The sequence below is a fragment of the Triplophysa rosa genome, linkage group LG7, assembly GCF_024868665.1.
Source record: "Triplophysa rosa linkage group LG7, Trosa_1v2, whole genome shotgun sequence".
NCBI classification, from domain to species: domain Eukaryota; kingdom Metazoa; phylum Chordata; class Actinopteri; order Cypriniformes; family Nemacheilidae; genus Triplophysa; species Triplophysa rosa.
In genome coordinates this window covers 23,403,785-23,427,950 of record NC_079896.1, presented here as the reverse complement: position 1 = coordinate 23,427,950, position 24,166 = coordinate 23,403,785, and the positions used below count along the sequence as shown (strand labels likewise).

Genomic DNA, 24,166 nt, shown 5'->3' with positions numbered 1-24,166 from the left:
ATAATGTGGAACAATTCCCATTTCCAAACAGGATCCTCAATGATATATAAATACAGGGGAAGACCTAAAATTGTATACAATGTTCAATTTGAATGTTAGTTTGCAGTGGGTAAAGTACTTTTTTTTGACAGAACTGCACTAATAAACTAAAGGAATCTATGAGAAACAGAAATAAAGAAATATGTTGAATATTTTCATTTCTACTAGGGAATTTGTGAGCTATTAAATATATTCGTACAGCAAATACATGCAGAACCTTAAAATTAAAAATAAAATAATATCATTAACAGCTCTTGCTGTACTCTTTAATCCCGAAGAAATTCACTGACTCTTCAAATTTACCGACTTCCTACATGATGTAAATCAGTATGTGAAAGCAGCAGGGAAAGAAGCAGATTAACGTCAGCCGAGTCTCTCATTAACAGAATCTCACAAATGTCATTATAAAGGTCACAAAAAAACTTAAAACCAAATAAATCCGTGTGCAGGCAGTGTTTGATTGTATATCTGTTCCATCTCTAATGACACAATTGACCTATCGGTAAGCCCCGCCCCCTTAGTTACTGTCTTTCAAAGGCAGCTGTTGGTGTAAAAACCTTGTCCGAAGTTGTTTTTGGAACATTTTGGACACACTCTGTCATCAATATGCCATGGAGGGATATATAAACGATTTTAAAATAAATATGGTGGATAAGAAATTTAATTTGGAAGCGAGGGTTTACAGATCACAATGCAAGCGAGAAGCCTCATGTTGCGGTCGTCACGATCGCAGGTGACAACATCTAGGATCAACTGTTCATACCGCAGGGTAAGATTAAATACATTAACCACTTTAATATGGAGAGACTGAAATGTAGGCAATGTAGGCCTACATGCTGTGAGAACAGGTAGCCATTCAGATTTGTACGTTAGAATGGACTCACTAACTTAACTAGTTTTAGCAAGAGCCCGAGATACGATACTGAAGGACAAGATGACCTTAACGAACTCCAGGTGGAAACTTTAACTTAGTGAAAGTATGACAACCAGAAAATAAATCACTGTCATCACTGGGATCGGAGTTGAATCGGGTTTCTGCTCTTTTTGTGTGGGTTTAGGAAATTGAATAAAATAAATTCCACTCCTCATGCTCCCAGGACTCCTGGAATTAGTGTTTCAAGTACCCCAGGCACATCGTTTTATCATTTTTGTAGCATAAAACGCCATAAAAGCGATGAGAGCTTCTGATCTTACAATGTTTCTCTATGGTGCCTGCAACCTAAAGTTGTCCGAATTTCGGTCCCCTTGCAACTCATATTCAACTTCCATAGGCTCATCTCGCTCGAGGGGAGGGGCTTACCGATAGGTCAATAAAGTCCTATAAGAGCATCGGGTTGAGAGAACGAATGTTCTTACCTTCCAGTACAGTGAGTTTAGTGCTGGTGTTAATTTCTCCAACGCTGTTGGTGGCCGTGCACTCGTAAATGGCCTCGTCTCGATGCGTTCGCAAGGGCTGAATCCTCAGCACTGAACCCGAGCCGTCGTCAAACTCTATCACCTGAAACACACACAAATTCTATTACACCAGAATCACAAATAAACATCTCACTGGTGTCTTACCAATACAGAATAAGAAATTTACAGAATTACACCCACAACACTCTTTTTGATGCTATAAACAGCTCGCAAGGTTGCATGAATGAAAACATCAAGAATATCAATTAAACTACTTAAAGGTCCAATGTATGAAATTTTGCGGCACCTAGTGGTGAGGTTTCGAATTGGAATTAACGGCTCACTCCAGCCCTCTCCCTTTCGAAGCACTACGGTGGCTGACACCGACAAAGATGTCATCACGTTTTCGCTTATTTGCAGAAGGAGATGACGTATTTACGAAATTCGCACTCTTTGTCTGTTTAGGGCTACTGTAGAAACAACATGGTGAATTCCATGTAACTTTTTGGACTTTGTTGATACCTAGCACTAGGGCTGGGCGATATATATCGCGGTTCACGCTAATTATATGTGTCTAAATCGATTCTGAAATCGATTCGATGTTTTATGCACAGCTCTTGCGTGAACAACGGCTCTTTGATCAGTAGGAAGTACTGCTCGATCTAAAATCACTACGAGATTGAGACGTTTGAAGAACAGCGATAGAATATGACCACTGGCATTTCCTGGAACTAATTGTTCTTCTTCTGTTTCTCATATTCGGAGTTTCTGCGCAAGAGCGCCCTCTGGCTTTTGGATGTGGCGGCATTTAACCGTAAGTCATTGAGAAACTGAGAGCATAAGAATCGCACAATATATCGCCCAGCCCTACCTAGCACCCATTTTCCCTGTGTGCAAAACAGAATCTTGACATTCTGCCTAATGTCTCATTTTGTGTTGAATAGACAAAATACAAGTTAGTTATTTGTTAGTTATTTTGGCGAGGCTATTACCATATAAAATGTGCAAAATGTGCTAATAATAAACCCTGGAAATGTCCTCACTAGCTCCTATATGACAGCGATGTAAAATACACAGCGAGATGGATTCATGTTTAAGCACACGACCATCATTGCATTCAGACATACAGTAGAGTGGAGTGTCTGAGACACAGAGCGTTTAAGTGAAGTGAGATGGTGATGCTGTCAGCCCCGCTCTCCTTCACGCTCAATCAACTCTGTTGACAGCGTGAGGGCGGGTCGTCTCAGCGAGCCCTCATGCCCGGCTCTTTGGTTATAGGTTGGCTGCCAAATTGAGATTAACCTGAGCTCTTTTGCCTCACTGCTGGAGGACTGTACCGTCTACACTGATTGAAAAAACCCGAATGTTATGAGAATGCTATAGATACAGTCAGCAAGGAGGACCTGCCTGACAAAAAATCTCCATAATTTGTCTGTTTTCACAAGCTGCTATTAAATTGCATGGATCTAATGCAGTTCCCTTGTTGCTATAGTAGTTAATTACATATTGCACATTTGAATTGATTAAGGTCTGCAAGTTACAGTAGCTATTAAATATCTTTTCATGGTAGATATTAGTAGAAAGTAAATGACCTCTGTGATGAGTGTCTATTCTATGGAGAACTTTACATTGATAGTCCTCAGAGGAGCCCACAAAATGAATGTTGAATAGCCATTTATGTAAATGTAGTGTCACAGGTTAATGTTCCCGTTGTTGTGACATCATAACAGGTGATAGACTGAATATCAGCTGACAACTTGGCTAATTATTTGTGCATTTTGAGATCATTCTAATCGCCTGATAATGTATCTACTTGGCTGATCACCAGAAGTGACAAAATCTCCAGACAAACAAAGTCAGTTTTCAACTTGTTTAGTGAATTTTACAGCTGCAATCTGCTACTTCAGTGGTTATAATAAGCAAAAATATGACTTATTATTACGACTGTGTCCTTGAATATCAATTTCATGATTTCAATGGAAAGACAGTTTGACTAATTTGATTTCAATCCACGTAAAGATACATACGTACTCGTATAAGCAGGTCATATTAGCATGCTACAGTCTGGCTTGTTTTGTGCCAAACGCTATACGGAATATGAGCCTCTGTACTGTGTCCCGACTGCAAAGGGTTTTAGCAGACCACCAGGCCAGGCGACCTTCTAGGATCCGCTCACACTAAAACCGCTCCATCAGAGAGATCGATTCACATCCGCCACCTGTGTTGATGCTGAAATTGCCAGCATAAGCAAAAACGGCAACAATGGCAGGACAGCGCGTGAAGGGAACATTACTTTTGTCCGGAGTGCAGGGAGACCTGTCAGACCTTCTCTGATCGCTTCTCCAAAAACGTCACAGCTCACTGACTAGGACCCAAGAGAGGCCACATCAGGTCCAGACGACAAAAGGAGAGTCATGCAAACAGAGTGCTAGGGTGGAATCAGAGCTATGATGTGGACTGCCTGACAATAATAACACGCAAAGCATTGAGAAGACATGTATTAACCAGTTAGAGTTGTTTTGATCACTTTTATGATTTATCCTTTTGGAGCTGTAACATAATGAGTCCCATATAAAGGCATAAAGTGAATGTGACGGTATTTTATATACAATTCTTAGTTTGTGTTTAGCTGAAGAAAGAAAGCCAACTGGGACGAAACGAGGACAAGTAAAATTTTGTGTGAACAATTTCTTTAAAAATGACTAAAGGACTAATTATTGTCTAAAGATTCATATTGCCTAAAGTAAAACATACAATTGTGTTTTTATTAAAGTATAAATAAAAAATAAAAAAGTGCATTTATACTATCCATTAGTGTATTCATATGTGTTGAAGATAATCTGTACACAAGCACTTTGTGTGCTCCCAGACTTCATACTTATTCTAAACCTGCTGCACTACGACTGAGCTCGATATGTAACTCGCATGTAAACACTTGACATCTCCCCGGCGGCCTCCAAACCTCACAGCAAGTCACGATGAAAGATAAATCCCCCGCACATGATCTTAATCAAAGAGTGAAGCCGAATTATTGTGCGACGCCTGAGAGCATGAAAGCTCAGTTAGAGGTGAGAATAAAGGCAGGCGCTTTGTTTTTCAAACTGGGTTTGATTACATGTTCTGGTTAAAGAACAGCTGGCAGGAAGCAGGTAGATCTCCCACATGATGCTCGATGTCACGTCTGATCAGAGCACGGGTACAAAGACAGCGCATCTCTTCATCTGGCATGCACACGTACCTCAAAGCGCTGTGAGCTGACTTTCTTCCCCTTCTTCATCCAGGTGATGCGTGGCTTAGGCTCTCCGACCGCCTGGCACACGAAGGACGCCACCCCTCCAGAGATGCCTGTCTGATCTTCAGGAATCTTAATAAAACTGGGCATGCCTGGAGGAGAGATGGAAAGAGAGACATTAAAACATTGTACACAAAGACAAATGACACAGATCTTTCTCCAGCAAGATTATTATAGATTACTAAAACTAAACTAAAACTATTAAAGCGTTTCTGTTAATTGAAATCAAATAAAATACCGTCCAAATAGTACTTGAAAAACTTAAACGTAACAAAAACGAGAAATGTTGCCGTAGCCATAACTTAAATAAGTTTATTGCATTATTAAAAGTTAAGGCATTAATAAGTAAAATAAACATATCTCTTTTACACAAAATATGTTCAATGTAAATATATATATATAAATATATATATTTATTTAACTTATATAGCAATATAAAAAACGAACAAAAAAATAAATAATAAATAAATGAAATGAAATGACAAGCACTAATAAAATTGCTTAAAATTAAACTAATGTGAACAGAAAAACTATAATAAAAATAGCAGCTAGTTCTAAAAATATCAATGAAACTATAATAAAACTGAAAACAAAACTGTAATAACTCTGCAGGTTTCTCTGCAGAGATTTCATTATGAATCCAGCCAACCCCAGATGATCCGGGACTTGCTTTTTGTATCCTTTACATTCCACACCTGTATGTCACAATGTCTTTAGTTTTTCTTCTAAGGAATAACGTTGATGCTTGAATAAGACAAAACCGAATAAGACAAAACTGAGAACTCCAATTATCGCATATACCCAAAATCTCATTTGCACTTTGACGTCCATTGCCACTGTTTTTGTGTTTGTTTGTTTGTTTTATTCATTCTTAAAGGAGTACTTCACCTTCAAAATGAAAATGATGTCATCATTTACACACCCTCTTGTCATTTCAAACCTGTATGACTTTCCTGTATGAATTTTCATTTTGAAGGTGAACTACTCCTCTAACGCCATTCCAGCATCTCAGGCTATATTCATGGCGAGAACCAGTCAATCCATACACAAGTCTGTTATATACACAAGTTGATCCATACACAACTCGGGGGGACAATTTTGGACAATTCTCAATCGACCTAACCGGAGTGAACCCACGCGGACACAGGGAGACCATGCAAACTCCACACAGAAAGGTTTCCCATCCCAGCCAGGACTCGAACCGGGGACCTTCTTGCTGTGAGCCACTGTGCCGCCCCCTGTTTTTGTGTGTCATGTGACCAGTGACAAATGTATAAAAAACACAACCACAATAAATACTGGAGAGCTACTGCAGAGGGGAAGATTATCACTCTGACATTGTGCCTAAGATCTGTTTTTGCGCTTCAGAAAACAAACAAACTAATACAGAGTTACCACATCGAGATGAGTAAACTGTTCCCGTAAATCTCCAGAGTTTTGAAAGCAAAACCAAATACAACTTTGCAATACAACTATCCTTGCAATAAGCGCTTGAACAAAAACTGTGTTTAATGCCTCCCTTCAGCTAGACCTCCTGGCAGGTCCCAATAATATTCACCAGTGCATGTCCCTCATGGCTGGAAACAATAAATATGAACGAAACGATTCGGCTGTACCAAAAAAAAGAATAAACTGTGTATAAGCTATGACAGTTCCATTTCATAGGATGTATCAAAAGCATAATTAAAAGCTCTGACAGAATATGAGTCATGGCAACCCAAACAGATTGAGCTCCCCAACCGGCACGTTCCCCTAGTGAAAACACATCTGCAGAGGAACGGAGAGCTGACAACGGCGTAATTAAAGATTCCGGACATCCAGCGCACCACGGGGAGCAATAGATATATCATGCCGCTCACCGCCTGCTTTGTTTACTTCTGTCTCCGGCTATGGGATGCATAATGCAAACCGCTGCCCTCTCTGGGGACGATGTCTTCATTTTTTGGCAGGAAGTGTGTTGGTGTTGTATGTGTGTGAGAGAGTACAGGGGAGCATGTCATTTTCTTTGCCTTTAATTCATTCTTTCACTCGCTTTACAGAAGTGATGTCAGTAGGGCAGGTGTCATTATGGGAAGCAGTGACCACTGTGTTTTGGTGACTTTCATTACAGGTAAAAGAAGGTGGCGCATGATGATTGATGTGTATTTCAGGGTGATCAGTGGTATATATTTGCATCACCTGCACAGGGTCACAGGACGCCGAATCTTCATCACATGGCTAATGTATCTGACGGCTTTTCATATACGCAAACTACGCAAGTTGTGTAGGGCCCCTGCACCACCAGGGGGCCTCCTTGAGTACAGAAGAAAAACATTATAATGTAAACAAGACGCGGATTCCTGCCTTCATCGTTTGGAAATTTCCTTTTTAATACTTAATTTATTTCATTACTGTGACATATTCGGACATCATGCAGTGCGCGCAGGTGATGACATGCACATAATGTGATGATGCGTATTTACACATGGCCATGGCTTCAAAACGAAGCTACCCGTCTGTAGCGGAAAAACGGCAACAACGTGAAGCAAAAGAACAAGGCGGCGTGTGTTTTTGTACTATTTAAAAGTCTTATTTAGTTTTGCCAAATTATGCAAGTACAGAAAGATTTACAAATTCAGTATTTGTCGACTGGTATACAGTTGGTTTGACTGTGGACGTTCGTGGATTTAGGGACCGTCTCCAAAGTTACATACTGTATAACATTAATATTCTAACTTCAATAGCATTAACAGGAAATTACTTACAGTCACAAAACCAGCTGGACAATGTTCATGTGAGTCTCACCATTGCAATCCACTGTATTTCGTTTGCCCATGATGATGTGTAATTTTTGTGTCATCACATTTAGAGAATTGTTTTTTTGAATGCTTAGCTTTCGTGAGTAAACTATATTTATTTATGTTAATAACTCATTTGGTTAGTAAAAAGCTAGATGGTTCGAGAGCCAAGTATTACTTTAGGTAAATGACTATTTACATGTGAATCAAAATGTGAATTTAATTTAAAACTTAATTGTGCTTACTGTCAGTTTAATGTTTTTTTGTCTTTCAGTTTTAATTCATTTAAGTGTGCTAATTGATTTATTATTTTTATTTCTTATAGTTTAGAGTTATGCTTATTCTCATTTGAACTATTATGACAAGGGCCACTCACAAAGGTTTGCATAGGGCCCCCAGACGTCTAGGATCGGCACTGTCTGACGGTCACATTGGCTGTTTACCTCTGACCCTGGATGCATCACGCAGGACAGGCATCACAGATTCAAAGTCACGCAAGACTTCCTCTGCCTGCTAGCATGACGGTCTGCTACAATATTTACCGTGTTGACTTTCATGTGTGTTGTAGAGGCAGAGCAAAGCAATCTGGCTCCCTAGATTTGCGTCCTTACTCAACCTTACCAAAACACAGACTATCTAATGAGCCCTCTTACATCACCTGTCAATCATACAGTACAGTAGACATTTAACGCCCTCTGAATGTCACTCAAACTCAAACCGTCGATTCTCCTGTTTCACCGTTTTCTCTATTTTCTCCACACAAGTCTGTTTCTCTATTATAATCTGTAACCCACGTACTGTATACATAGACTGTATTTAAACTTCACCTTTGAAACAAAAAGAAATGAAGAAAAGTCTCAAGTGCAAGAGCATAATTGTATTACATACAGACTCATACATGATGGAAATCATTTCCACTCCATGACGCGAGAGTCTCCTGGCATACCAATACTTTTTTAGAACTTCTTGATTAAATCATAAAAACATTAACTTGGAGTCTACAAGCAATTCATAGACTGATTCAAATCGGTATTTGTAGACGGACAAAGCTGGACTGTGTCTGCCTGTCAGCATGAATGTGGGGCGTTTCTAAGGTCAGTGAATCAGACGGAGGCGGTGTGGAGTGTTGCGTGATCTTGCCTGCAGCGAGGAGCATTTTTAAGTCAAAGCATCTGTGTTTTCTCCCGGTCCCAGCCCAACCCGTCATGAACATAACTCACGCAATTACATGTTAGCAAGAATTCATCATGTTAGCAAGAATTCATCATGTTAGCAAGAATTCATCATGTTAAACAAAGAATAATAGACTATGAACATTCAGAATGAAAGCAGCATGGAATTGGTGACATATTATCTGAAAGGAGTATTGGAAACAATATCACAGTGAGAACTCAAAGCCCTCTTTGAATGTTTATGAAGCCATTTGATATTCAGAAGATAAACTTAAAATTCTTTTATTTTGAAGCATATCTCTCGATATTAAACTTCAAGGGCCGATTTCAGACATGACCATAGATCGCAAGCTCTGCTTTATTATTGCTGCGTTTATTTCATATGTCTGTAAAATATTCAGTGCATATTACCTCTAGAGAGAGAAAAATGTCAACAGAGGTTTAATTTCTTTAGTGTGTCTGCAGAACGGAATCTGTGGCGTAATTTAAACAAGCCAACACTTTTCTGCTGAATAAACTACAATTTGCCAGTATTGATATTCCAATTTATGCTGACAGTCACAAGTCTGGCTCGTGAGACTATATTATTTATACACCATAATTGCAGCTCTACGTGGATTTTACAGTGAGGAAAATTACTAGACAAATGGATTAAAAACAAATTCGAGTACTGTACTTGAGGCGAGTATGGGTCAAGTTTCTGGCCTAGGGGTCGGAGGTCACAACAGCGGGCACTGGGCAGCCGACCACCAACATGGTGCTCACTTCCCTTGACCCGCTGCGGGAATACAGTTAATTTGTCGTGCCCACAGATCACGGGATTAATGAGTATCAGCCGTCTGTGGCTGTCTATTTCTCATGTCTAGCAGGATCAGATGTTAGACACACTGTTTGTCCCCACATAATATTAGGTGCTAATAGCTGTGATCTTTCCGTTTGGAAGTGTGTAAGATGACTTTCTTAAACTCCCAACTGCCAAAACAAGCCACAGAAAAATAAACACAATGTGCCACATGTTCATGCAATTTCACTTTGTGCATTTCATTCACAGCACGGTGATACTCCACGCCTCTATTTACAGATCAGCTCATAGAGAAGCTTCAAAACCCGCAGGAAGTAAAAGAACCTAACAGCTTCCAGGAAGTCAGCCTCCTGCCCTTTGCCCCCAAACATCAAGCAGCCCAAAATCGATCAAAGTACAGCAGCCCGGCCATTTATTCTCATTAATTATGGATGCGCTGTTTACATCCAATTGTGCACGCTCATGTCTGCAGGACAGAATCTGATTGGACATGAACACAGGATGTGTCAATATGTTCAGCACGGCATTCTTATCAGTCCCCCTTGAAAACAATGTTGTGTACAAACTACAATGGGTGCTTTAAATACATAACTAAATATCAACAAGCTTTGTTTTCTAGTGCGTCTGTGATGTTGGTTATGTCTGTGAAATTATTAACATGATACGTGTTGTTTTTTTGATCAACAATAATGTTTTTTTTTGTCATTGTTGTATGATCAACACATTTGATGCTTTTTCAGAGTTATGTTTTTTAACCATTTACGAAGTCTTAAAGGGATAGTTCACCCAAACAGCAGAACACAGAAAAAGATATTTAGAAAAATGTTGGTAACCGAAAACCGATGGTACCTATTGACTTCTTTTGTATGTACATAAAACCAATGCAAGTCAATGGGTACCATAGTTGTTATGTTACCAACATTCTTTCAAATATCTTCTGTGTTCTGCAAAAGAAGGAAAGTCATACAAAATTAAAATAACAAAAAGTTAAGTAAATGATGACAGAATGTTTCATTTTTGGCTAAACTCTCACTTTAAGTTGGAGGTTCTTGGCCAAAACAAGTTGCTATGTAGACCACACTTGTGGTTTATTTGGCTACATGAGAAAGGCATCTTAGTCCACACATTGTCATAATATGTTGCTGTTCATAAACTGTAATAAAAAATACATAACAGAGGTCTTATGCGAGTTTTTCAGACTTGATAAAGTTGATCTAGTGTGAACCCTGGGCTTTATAACTCATGAGCAGTTTGAATATTCTATGGGTGGTAATAAGGTAAGAACAACACTAAATTCCCAAACCTAGTTAGAGAGACTCCAGCTGAACGCCTGGACTGTTTTATTATTCAAGAGAAGAGAGGAGTGAGATAAAGCCGTGGAGAAATTGCTTCTCTTTTATTCCCCATTGGGTGGTGCATTACAGTAATGGCTCTGTCTAAATAGCTATAAAGAGGAAGAGTGGTGGCCTATTATCACCAACGTGAACAATTCCTCTCTATTTCAATCTCTCTCTCACGCTTTCTGATGTGTGTTAGCAGGGGTGGTGTGGCTGGTATTGTTTCTTGTTCGCGATCGTTCAATAAGCAGCGAGTGAAATGCCTACACGAGCAGAGAAACTCTGAAGGTGATTATACGATCAGCACACCCGGACCGTCTCACTTTAAAGACTCTGACATCACTAATAAGCTTATTCAGCGACTGAGAAGTATGAATCAGAAAATTAGCTTTCTGATGACAATGTAATTGCCTTTCAACGGAGCAGGAGCCAAACGAGTTATTTAAAAGAAACCGAATAATTGTGTCCCGCAGTCTGATTTCTCTATTCAAGCGGGAATGGTTTGCTATATGATAAATGGATTTTTTAAGTTTAATGTGAATATTTAAGGAGTAATGTACAGTCGGTTGATCATCGTCACATATTATAAAGAGGATAGGTCCTGTCCTTGATGCGGTTAGGTCAAAAGTTACAATATATTGTTTATTCACAAAAATTATGACTTCACTGCGAATGTGCATCACTACCAGCACTTGAATTTGTTGCATAGCAAAATGTTGTACAGCAAAATGAAATAGTGATTTAAAAATTTAAGACTCCAGAGTTGTACAAAAGAGAGATTTACACAGCAGTTTTATACAGTATAGCAAAAAACTTTGACTGGACATGTGGATATATTTAAAGGTCATTTAACAAATACAAAAACAAACCTGCACAAAATGTAAAAAAAAAACTGCAGTCGTATAAGATAAAGTGTGCCAGCTGCCATTAGCTGTGATTCAGGTTACAGTAAACACTGCTAGATGAACACAGGCAGAAGGGATAAAATTACGAAATTGAGACTGAAAATCCCACGCGCACACGCGCATGCACACACAAACACAATCAGTGCAGCAGCTTTTTTGTCATTCAACACCCTGCTCTTGTCCTCCAGGACCTCTCTCTCATTTGGGCTCATATAACCAGGGTTTAATGGCATCTAGGCAGACAGCCAAACAGTCAGATATGTGAGTTGGAGCTGCGTTTGGCAATGAAAAATGACAAAAGTTTCAAACATAAGTCACTGCTTTTGGACTGCAAAGCTCTCATTAGCGGTGCGGCTACACGGGCTCAATCATGCACAATGAGAGGAATCACTCACACAAACACAAAGACAGGCGCTGAGCTTTTTACAAGGCCCAGAGGTGCACACATTTTCTAAATGGCTGCTGAAAGAATATATTCTCCCAGTGAGCGGCCCTATTCAGTTTCCTTATGCATGATAACAGTGCAGAGAACAAGAAGTTCATTAAACTGACTCGGATCTGTGTGAAATAACCGCCTGGATAACTCATCGTTTGCTTAGTTCAAGATGAAAAACAAATACGTTTCATGTGTGTATATTCTTACTACCCTTCAAAGTGCTCTGCAGTACTACTATTACTAGACCTGCAGAGTGTAAAATATAAAATATCTATCGGGACGATCTACTACATTTGCCAAAATGCACTGTACAACCAGAGCACAATGGAACATTGCCGCCCATAATGCAATGCATCCCATAATGCAATGCATCAACACACTAAGACCCTGTCTACACCAGTGCGGTTTCATTTGAAAATGCGGCTTTTTCCTCTCCGTTTTGGCCTTTTGCTCACACTGATACAGCGTTTTTGCTAACAAAAACAGAGCTTTATGAAAACGCATTCGAAAGTGGATACATTTGAAAATGCCATTTTCGCACTGTAGTCTGGATGAGGAAGACAGAGGGGTTTAAAAACGATAAAGTGGTTTTCATCATGTGATGCAGTTGTTTTGGCTGCTTTCCAGTTTGTTACATTAATGTCAGTTCGTGCATACTTTAGATTGCATTTCAGGAGACTGACTTGCAATTGATTACTTGCTATTTTTGTTTGGCAGCGGAGTGTGAATTAAGTTTCATTATCGCTTTTGCAGCTTTACACAAGACGTGATACCCGCAGCAACATCCCTACCTCTTTGCCCATTCATTTAAAAAAAACTTGGTGTCTTTGCTCCACATTGCCGCGACGTAAGGCAGAAAGTAAATAAATGCCTGACAGAAATGACACAGTCACACAGCGCAGTACATGGATGTAAGCATTTTTCAGACATTTCAGTGTGGATGGGGAGCGTTTGGGAAACGCTTGAAAGCGCTGTGTGGAACTCTGTTTTTAAATGAAAACGCCATAGTGTAGACAGGATCTAAACCTTCTGTTTCAATGGACTGGCATACGTTGAGGCACTTTTACATATCACTGAATTCAAAATAATAATAAATAAATCGTAGGCGTTATACAGTTATCCCAGTATTCTTAGCACTTATTAAGGTAAAAATGTCATTGCAAGTGGCATCTGTAAACAAACAATGCTTGTGATATTCTCAGAACTAACCGTCAGGATCCCTCAACAAACAACCTTTGTGTTCATTCTCTCTGGTTATAATCACCTCAGGTTTATGCAAAGCTGGGAAAGTTCACAAAAATCATCCGTGTATACATATATAAAGTTATAAAATGAATTTACCCTGAATGCACTGTAAGTCGTGTTTGGTGAATACATACAACAATAGCCAGAGCCACAGGAGCTAGACGCAAAATTCATTTACATTTTGTCCACCTGATCTTAAGTGAATTTGTAACTATTTTACAAGGTGGCAAAGTTTACAATTATTAGAAAAAAGGAATACAGAAGCCCCACCCCTAAATCTAGCGCCACTGGTGTGAAAGCTAAAATGTACGAATAAGGTCGTATAAATTCATACAAATCTAGGACAAATCATCTACTAAGAGAACATATGTAGTGACTCAAACCATGTGGAAGATTCACCCTCACTTTTCTATCTAAGCAGTCTAAAGGTTCTTTTGTCCCCCAGGGAGTCAGGACCCCCTCTAATCGAACTCTCTCTCTCTCTTCAAAAAGGCCTCAAGCTGCTTTTCTGGCCTTCATGATGTGTGCCGTTATTGCACATAAGTGACTTTGATTCCGTTGTCAGAGTGATTCCTGCTGTGTTTTTGTAGCTTCTCATCCTCATATTGACAGAAAGACTCTCTCATCCATTCAGAAATCAAAGCGGAGCTCTTTAGTGCTGTAACAGATACAGTCTGTGCTGTGGCCTTTCCATCTACCTGCTTTCAATTCTACCCGATTACTCGTATTTTGTGATTTTAAAAGACTAAAATGTCTATAATGATAAAAAAGCTTTTACAGGTCTAGTTTCATGTAATTGTATTCGCCAGTTCTTTAGAAATCGTTGAATTGATATTGGTTTGATATACTTTCAGAAAACCTTTTTCAACCATTTTCGATAAAATCAACCTGCAAAAATGTATATAAATGTGGGTATAATGTAAATGTGTATAAAAGCACCGTATGCACCACACAAGCGCCTTATTGAAATAAATTACTACAACCAGGCAGAACAAATAAGCATGACATCTGTGACACAAACGTATAGTATGATGCATCACTTCATTCTTCCGGTCAAAATATATGACTTATGTATAACAGCTCTGCCCCTCACAGGTGTGTTTGTTTGTGCATGTGAAACAGATTTCTGGTGGTTCTGCTGGAGGGTGAACTATCACGATTCATCCAGAAAATCCATTCGCATCTGCGTCAATTAGGCCAGACATCAATACGTGGCGGACAGTTAAAAATGGGTTGTGTCGAACCCCTAAGCTCCGATAGGAAACACGCTTAGGCACACACATGGCGCAAAATCTAAACAGATTTAGTGAAATCTTGTTACACTGACCTTTTTAACCCCTGGAGCATTGGAGCTCTACTGATGCGTTCATTCAGACAAATCGCTTCTTAATCTGAAGTGATTTGAATAATCAATCTTGTTTGAACGGGCAGTGGTAAAGCCGATCATTGGCTGCTTCAGCAGTGAGTGTTTGTCCTGTTGTCCCATGAGTCTCAGCTCTCAGTCAGGTCAGGCCCGACTCAGGTGCAGGGTGAGGGGTCTTCTAAGCACTAATTTGTCATTTAGCAGATGCTTTTATCCAAAGTGGCCTACAGTACATTATCGCAGGCTCAGTGCCCCTAAAGTAACCCAAGGTCAAGGGTCACTCTCAGTGTCACAATAGTGATTTTTTGATTAGTGAAATTCAAACCTGATGTGTTCAAGACAAATGCTAGAACCGTTTTATTTAAATATAGCCAGAAACGCTACACTGGTTATGTAAGCATGCAAAGCTTTAACATGTGAAAGCGTGAGCACGATTTTTTAAGCTACAGTTATGCTGAAGGCAACATTTTCTGAGACAGACGACTTGAATTTCAATGTATTCTTCACACAAACTTATACTCCAGCTATACATACTAGATTTTCCAAAGTCTTTGTAATGTGCTGTTTAGAAAATGTATTTATTTTACACATATTACAAAATGTGAAAACATGTACGGTATCCAAGCCACATCAGTATATTTTTAACCCAATAAACCCAATGTTGTTAATCTGGTAATTTTACCATATTTCAATATAATAGATACTTAAACGGAATATAGATCGATTGTAGGTAATATATCAGGCCTGGGTGATATATTTATCTATTACTCCATCCTTTCGAGCAAGAAGAGGGTTAATAGATGAGAGAAAGTTAAAATAACTAGTTTAACTAAACCTTCATTATAACAAGTTATCAATATGGAATCTCACTGTGGGTTCACATTGGCTCTTGCTACGAGGTCGTTAGAAGGCGTTCCTAGCTTTGGTTGCTCTAGTAACATTTATAAACAAACTCTGCAGTAACTGACGAGAGACGGATGACGTGAGCTCCGCTGCTTTACTCCTATTGGTAGTCGCTCCCGAAAGTCGCTCGTCATTTGCATGAAGTTGAGCAATTCTCAACATTGTCGCGTCACTAGACACGCCCACTTCCTGTCGCTTGTGTCGCTGGAAGTCACCGTCTCTCCATTGAAACCAATGACATCGCCTCGCTTAGTCTCTGGGTGTCTAATCTGTCAATCAAAGCAATGGAACCTGAAGGTCTATCAAGAAAACATCCCTTCTTTTGGAAATGCAGAAAAAAATCTTTATTAATCATTATTGCAATTAGCGGCATGTGAATGTAGCACATGCTGTGCGAGGTGAAATCACTTCCTTTAGCGACCGCTGGCGTTAATCTCATATTTGCATGAGCACAGCAGAAGCTCTCCACTATAGATACAGCACAGCATCAGTCAGAACCGCTGAAACTCAATAAGCCCCATTGCTGCTGCAACCACACACTGAAGTTGCAGCATATTTGCTCTCATAAATAAAACATGGTGATTTTGTTCTCTGTGCTCGCAGTCTGCGAGATTACGTCTTGCGCCAGTCTGCGAGGAGAGCAACGGAATAGAAAAACAAAGAGTGAGAGGAAAACAAAAATCTACTGAGCTACTCTGGCGCTGGAGTAACTGCCGGTGCAAGAAGTTCACAGCATCTAAGAAACATGGTAAACGCTTTTATGAACAAAAATAAAAAGAGTACATTACGAGTACGTTTACAACTATAGACCACCTGATTGGTTAATACAACAGGAACTATTTCCAGGACACTCTGAACAAAACATTCCAGCTACACAGTTGACTAATGGTTTTATATTAACACAGAAATTATTGGCATACATGGTTTCTGTTGGTGCATCCTCATTTATTTCAGATATCATTTTTCAAAAAGTATTTAAATAAGGTCTATATCTCTCTTCCACTCGCGTGGATGCTACACGCAAATATAATAATATAAAAATGATTTCAATATTATTTATATAAATAATATAAATTTCCCAACCACCGCACCACCTCGGTTAATTTGTCCATTACCACCGCAGTGGTAAAAAACTGCCACCGTCACAGCCCTAATGATCATTCCAGAACAATGGAAGTAAATATAGTTCTAATAACCTTTTCTTTAATTCCAGGTAAGTGATTTAATTTTGACATTGGAAGTTGTGGGTAAATGATTAACGATGCAGGAATTACTGCCATCGTAAAGATCGAGAGCAGTAATAAGTGACCAGTCGTTCAGACGTTGGCGTCCTTATTGCTTTCAGGGTTCAGGGACCACACAGCGCAATACCTGCGACCCTCACGCTGCTAAACAAACACGCCGTTATCATCTCTCATCTATAGAAGTAGTGAACACACAGGGCCTTCGGTCAGTAACTGCAAAAAAAAAAAACACCTGAGAAATCTTTCTGCGGACACCTGAAACTTTTCTTAATACTGACAACAACAATTTCTTCAGAATAAAAATACAAACAAACCAGCAGGCTTCACATTTTCTGATTTATTAATTTTCTTATTAAGATCTGGCTAAGTCTGAAGTGAAGCGTGTCTTGTTCATTAAAACCCAAGCGGGTCTCTTGAGGCAAACAAGAGCGATTCTAAAACTTCCTAAAGTATGTTATTAGACAAACAACATGACGTCGATTGCATCCACTCGATCCTGCCTCTTCCTAAATGCCTGTGACAATCCTATTTCCTCATCTTATATTGTGGATGTCTCCATTATTTACACCCCTTGATTCATCATCAGCTAGCCAGACGAGATTGAACTAAACAGACTGTGTCAGAAGATGTGCACGAAATGTGCTGCCCCAGGACTGGCTTAAAGCACTAACCAGATTTTCCTCCATGTATCTAACAGAACGCTTCACAGACTTAAGGAAAGAAGGCTTTGTCTTGGAAACAACATGATATTCCCATACACGTCATTGTTTAAATCAAGATAAACAGAAACGCAGGCACATGACAACAGCCATGTACGAACAAAGAAGGCAGAAACACATGCGCTGTGTTTAAAGTCATACTCACTGTCTGCATGGATTGGCACAGCCAGGCAGAGGAGCAGCAGGAGGCGTGTGGCACTGGCACGGGGAGAGGCCTGTCGGGCATGTGGCACCATGATTTGTGGTTGGCACTCACCGCAGGGGTTCCCTAAACTCCTGCTGGATGACTATACGCTCACGCTATCATTTAGTGAGACCTGGCAGGGACATAAAAGAGAATGACATCAGACGGCTGCAATGCAAATAACACAAAAAGTCAACAAGCATTACATCATGACATTCCACTACATTAAATCATCATCCTCAGTATTCCAAGAATATTCAATATTCACACAGTCCTTAAGACCGCATTGCGTTTCTGTTCCTGCAGCTCAGTTTCTACAGCATTGCACAATGTTTTTTAGGGTGAGTAATACGGATACAATATGCCATAATAGAGCTCCTCCTCCCGAACAGGATTTGGTTGTTGGTCCTCTTGATTTTTGTGTTCATTTTCATGTTTCTTTGTTACACACTAGAGGGTGGAGTCTCTGAAGTTAGCCACGCTTACTAATTTACAGTGATATAGACAGAATATAATTTTTTTCTTTGCAACAAACTTTGGGTTGTTGACAACCGCACATGTGTCCAATGGTGTGACTAGCAACATTTTTGAAAAGAAATAACAATGAAGATAAATCTCTCTTATGCTATTATTTATTACACATATAAATATGAATAATATAAACTAACTTGGGCTGTCAACAATAAATCGCATCCAGAATAAATGTTTGTGTTTACATAATATATGTGTGTGTACTTGTGCATATTAATTTTGTATTGATGATCACAAAAACATATCTACACATGTATATATATTTAGGAAATATTTCTATGTATTTATCTAGATTTACCAAAAATTAATTTTTAGATTTTATATATTTTTTAAATATATGCATGTATGTGTATGTGTTTATAAATACAAAATTAATATGCGTTGTACACAGACATATAGTATGTAAACACAAACATTGTGTCAAACAATTAAACACTGTTTGTTACCTTTTTGCTGTCACACCATAGGACACAATGTGGTTTATTTGTCAACTACCCATATACCTTCATACCACTAAGCCCTAGTAGTAAATAATTCAAGGTTTGCAATTTTTGGGCGAACAATTCACACAATGAATAATGTCACTTGTTAATTAAAGTGATAATTAAATCAAGTGGTTCTTAACATAAGAGAAAACAATTATGCTCAGGAGACCTCTAGCCTCAAGAGAACACACAGATCATGCCAGTTTGACACTGCGAGTGCGTGTCTAGGGATCTCTGTGTGTTTATAGCCGCCTGGTGAGAGTTCTCCTGCAGACAAAGCCCATGCACACATGCAGACACACACACTCACTCATGATTAAGATGATGCGTTCATCTATTAACCAGCACCGCTCATCATGTAATTGGCCGGACCTGAGCTAATTAATCATGCTCACACAAAGCAGACATCTGCTATCCAACACACCCCCACCGCCACAGAGAAAATAATCACGGTAAGAGCACAGAGAGATGCCCATCCAGCAGCACTAATTACAGTCACCACAGCAGGAAAGCTTGCGGCCGCTGGCATTTGGCAACAGCGTTTGATCGGGAGTTGAAGGTGCGCTTTCAAATTCCTGCAGGCTGCGTCACTCCATAAACGCCTGAGCGGAGGGGAAACATGTCTGGTCTGCGAACACGGTATTTTTTCACAGCTTATTATAGAAATGAAGAGCCTTGAAGTGAACCGGTAATATGACGGAATCAAAAATATGGCTTTAATGCAGAATATTTAGAGACACAAACACACACACTAGGGGAGGAATCACAATCGGGGGCGCCGCTAGGTATTCTGGGCCCTGTCCATAATTTTAGTCTGGGCCCCGGTCCATCCGCAGCCGTGTTTCCGGGGGGACCTCAGTCTGTCCGCGCCGGTCCGTTAGCGCTGGTGTCAATCGCCTTCTGGATGCGATGCAGACCGCAGAGCTCTTAGAATCGTCCTAACCTCCCCGCCCCCTTACGGCACCCCTGATCACAATTACAAGTCGATTATTTTTTAGTGTTGGGTGTGTTAATAAGCATGTTCACAGCTTGCTGTTCTGCATCTGTTTTCATGGCAAAATCCTCTCAGAAAAGTTGCCCCGTTGTTGTAAACAAGTTGCAACTTTCTATTCTGTTTAATGCAAAAATGCATCACATGTACAGTAAACACCAGGAAACAGCTAAACGGAACGGGAAGTCAGTAAGATTAGATTAGTGGATTTTAAAAATATGTATTTTTGAACATGTCTAACACACACACGCGCACACAGTAAAGACACTGACACACACACACACACACAGTAAAGACACTGACACACAACTCTCTCTGCTTCATCACACACAGTAATTAGAGCATCTGCCGCCACCCTGCGCCCCTCTGTCTCCGCCTTTCTAAAGAAAACAGAGACTCTGCTTTGAGTGGATGTTAAAACCAAGCCGGCCGACCGTCTCCGGCGTGCCCACCCTGCAGGCTCCCCTGAAAATTCTTACAGGAGGAGACGGAAGAGCATGCTGGGAAAACAAAGCGCGGACTGAACACGCTGTGCATTTCTAAAGACCTGAGTCACCTCCGCTGAAAGACAAATAGTACGAGCAGCCAAGTGTGATGATAAGCATGTTTAAATGAAGGGTCATAGGTCAGTCCATTTCTCGAAGAAATCACTCAAGACTGCACATTGGCTGCCAAGCAGGGGGGAACAATTCAAGACCTTCCTTCACTCAATCCACAATTACGAGCTGAATTTAAGAGTGAAATCACCATTTAAAAATGAAGTCCATATTCAAAAAAGAGGCTTATGATATAACAGACTTCTTCTAAAAAGCATTTTGCACTGTATTGGGATTTAAAGTTACTGTGTTGATCTTGAGCGATTAATACGTTCTTGATGTTATAATACAGGTTCTTCAGATCAGTGTTTTGGGCATCATCTATTATTAGAAAAGTAATGCCCTCCATTTGCAGTAGAGCAGTTTGTAGTTCAGAAAAATGTCTTACGAGTTAAATGAGACAAAAACTGCTGAAACCGAAACAGAAACCTTTGGTTCAAGACTTGCTGAAGAATGCTGATGACTTAAATTTATTGATGAAACCAAACATCATAGAAATCATATGGTATCCAGTAGATGCACCGATATATCGGCCAATAATCGGTATTGGTCGATAAAAGCAATTTTTTACAAAGAAAAATCAATAATTTGACGTTCAATATTAATAGTCATTATATGAATTAATAACATTAAGAAAGTTAAAGGAGCCATTCCCTGTGATGCCAATTTTCAAACTTTATGTGTGCAATGTTGCTGTTAGAGCATAAACAATATCTGCAAAATGATAAAGCTCAGAGTTCAATGCCAAGCGAGATATTGTCTTTAACAGAATTCGCTTTTCAAGGACTACAGAGAACGGCTGGAATCGGACTACAGCCCTTTACTTCCCGGTTAAATTATGTCGCTATTCTGAGTTTTTGAAAAACCTCCGCCCAAAGGAATACGCCAAAAAAGGGGCGAGGCCTTCCTTAGAGAAGAGGAAGAGCCGCTTGAGTAGTGTTTGGTTATCAGAGATTGTTAACATTTAACTGAACTGCACGCTTAATTACTTTCACCACAGTCCTACAGCTGGTAATAAGAGTTCAGCTACACACATTCTAAGATAACCAACAGTCAAATAACAGCTTCCATGACTTTAACATCGGCTGTGAAAGTTGTTCTGTGTAACACACTGATATTGTGTGTGTGTGTGTGCGCATACCTCTAAAACACTTCTATGAAACGTCCTTTGAAGTCCTGCTTGCAAATGTCTCCTGGTCAATCTGCTTGTTTTATTATCCAACTTAGGTTCCATATAAAAAGGCAAAACTAACACTTCTGCTATTAGTGTTAATTAATATAACCGGGCTGACGCCAATCGGTGCCCTGTCATTTCCCTTGCCAAAGTAGGAAACAAATCGCGATATCTAACAAAGATTGCACTAGCATGATGTGAAGTTGACGCCATTGTTACTGTTTATTGCTAAAAGCCAAAGCTTATGAATAAACGTGCACCAAGAGGGGGACCAACCAATCACAACAGCCTGAGAAGTGGAAGCTCGCTGCTATGGTATGGGTGGGACATTTTCAGACACACGTTCTAAGCGGAGAACCAAATCAAGACAGACTGGGTCAGCTTTACCAATCAGAGCGTTTCGGTATTGTTTTGTGAGAAGAGCGACAGCGGTGAACAATAGACTTGAAATATGTGAAATATAAAGCATTTTTTGAAACAAGAAACATGAACATCCATTGTTAAAACCCCCCAAAACATAATCAAAGCTTCGAAAACAGCCAAAGAATGGCACCTTTAAGAAATATTAATTTAATCGTCAGAATAATCAGCTATTGGTATCTGTGGAGAAATGTTTTATTGGTGCGAAACCTTTGGCTCTAATTGATAGCTTCATGTTCAAGAATGCAGGAAATAAAATGCTAATTTTCATTGTCTATTCCTGTAGCTCAGTTTTCAGATCATTGCGTTAGCAAGGCAAAGGTTGCGTGGGTTCAAATCCCAGGGAATACACACAGTGGTAAAAATGGTGGTATACTTTAAATGCAAAAAGCATCTGTCACATACATAAACGTAAATGTGCGGAAACACAACTCATAAACATATATTGCTAAATTTACTGCAGAGTCTATCAGAGTGATGTTAGCTCAAAAGAGCACTTGCTTTATTAATATTGGATTGATGTATAATCTATCATAATCCCACAGAAGACTTGCTGCGCATTACATTTCCTGTACGTTGACAGAAATCCCTATGTGGGGAAAAGCGGTAATATCTCAGATACACTTAGAAAATCAATGCTCTTTGAATATTAATTATGAGCTACACTTAAATTCACGGTTTGACGTGGATGTATTTTTCTAAGCACTCACTTTCAAAAGCTCTTTTCTTGCAGATATGTCAGATGTTCATTACGGTCAATGACATACGGCGAATGGGGGCTGTTCTGAGAGCTTGGTGTTGTGCTGTTCATCTAATCATGTCAATATTGTTTTCAAGACCATCATCTGTCCACTTCATTTTAATCTATACAAATAAAGGTTAATGTAAATGTCAGGGTTCATACACAGCTTTAGCAAACTAAACGTGACGTTTTTCAGAAATGAGAGTAAAGGTGTAAGAAAAGATCGTTCAACAACGAACGTACATCATTCTTGATCCAAAGCCGACCACTAAAAACCCAACAGGACCTGGTGTAACAAAAGCCGAACAAATATTACAGAGGAGATCTAGCACTACAGCATCTGCATCACACGCTCATTTCAGACTCCAAGGATGTACGTGTATAAAACAATCAAACACAATCACTTTCATGGTTTTATGTTATACAGAATTTGTTAGCATAGCATGCTAACACGTGAATAATGGAATCAATTATGAGCCAATAATGAGCGAGTTGTGTCAGTCACTAAGGAGGATTCATTTAATTTAGGATGCTGCCACACAGACAGGGAGGTCCCTCACTCTTGAAACAGAGCCACAACCTTTCAGTCTTTCACATTTTCTCTTTCTCTGGTAAAGAGCACCCAAATCCGCTGTGTTTCCAGCAGGAGGGAGAAAGAATCGAGCAGAGAGCAAGCCGTATCTTTTCCCCACAGACTCTATGGGTGTGAAGGGATGAAATTTTCCTCCTGAGGGAGAAGCACCCTCCAGGGGCAGCGCTTTCTTATCTCCCCTGTTATCCGCCCACTCCCCACGGGAAGGAGACACAAAGTGAGTCACAGACACCGGCTCTGTATTATAAGTGTTCATTCAAATTTCATTAAAGGCGAAAACTGAATCTTTAGTAAAGGCGAGAATGTCTTTCATCAACGCTGCTAATAGGGCATCCGTGTATCGTTTTGGTCCAGATAAACACGACCACTCAAAGGTTAGGGCATGTTTTACTGAATTTATGTTTCTAATAATCTTGCGATCTAAATGCTTATGCTTAATGTTGGTGCGGATAAATATAAACCATGTCTTTGAATGTGTTTTACGAAACTTGCTGCGTAGAGGGAAGGGAGGATAGGAATTCATAGGAACTCCGTCTATACTATAATGTATTTTAAAAAGCATCTCAGGATGCACTTCATAAAATTGGAGTGGATTTTTCACTATACAATTTCCATACTTTAATTGATCTTATTTCTACTTGTGTGTAATGTAAACATTTTCCAGTAGTTTTTGTAGTATCAATCTATCATACATGCCCAAAGCGTGAATGTGTTCAAAGTCACACGTCCACAAAAGCACACATCTAAGATCTAACTTTCATCTCAGTACTTTACTGCATGCGCGGACAGACGGAAAGAGAGAAGAGTGAAGTGATCATCTCT

General features: G+C 39.6%; 1 protein-coding gene across 9 annotated transcripts in view; it reads right to left on the bottom strand.

Moving 5' to 3' along the window:
• Window positions 1-24,166, bottom strand: part of ptprfa (protein tyrosine phosphatase receptor type Fa) — a 183,130-nt gene that overhangs the window by 99,127 nt on the left and 59,837 nt on the right. For all 9 annotated transcript variants that reach the window (XM_057338018.1, XM_057338019.1, XM_057338020.1 and 6 more), the window contains exons 2-4: window positions 17,775-17,946; window positions 4,673-4,818; window positions 1,396-1,537 (exon numbers count right to left, since the gene is read on the bottom strand). In XM_057338018.1, the coding sequence (XP_057194001.1) occupies window positions 1,396-1,537; window positions 4,673-4,818; window positions 17,775-17,865 (379 nt within the window). In that variant the 5' untranslated portion in view covers window positions 17,866-17,946. The remainder of the gene's footprint in view (window positions 1-1,395; window positions 1,538-4,672; window positions 4,819-17,774; window positions 17,947-24,166) is intronic.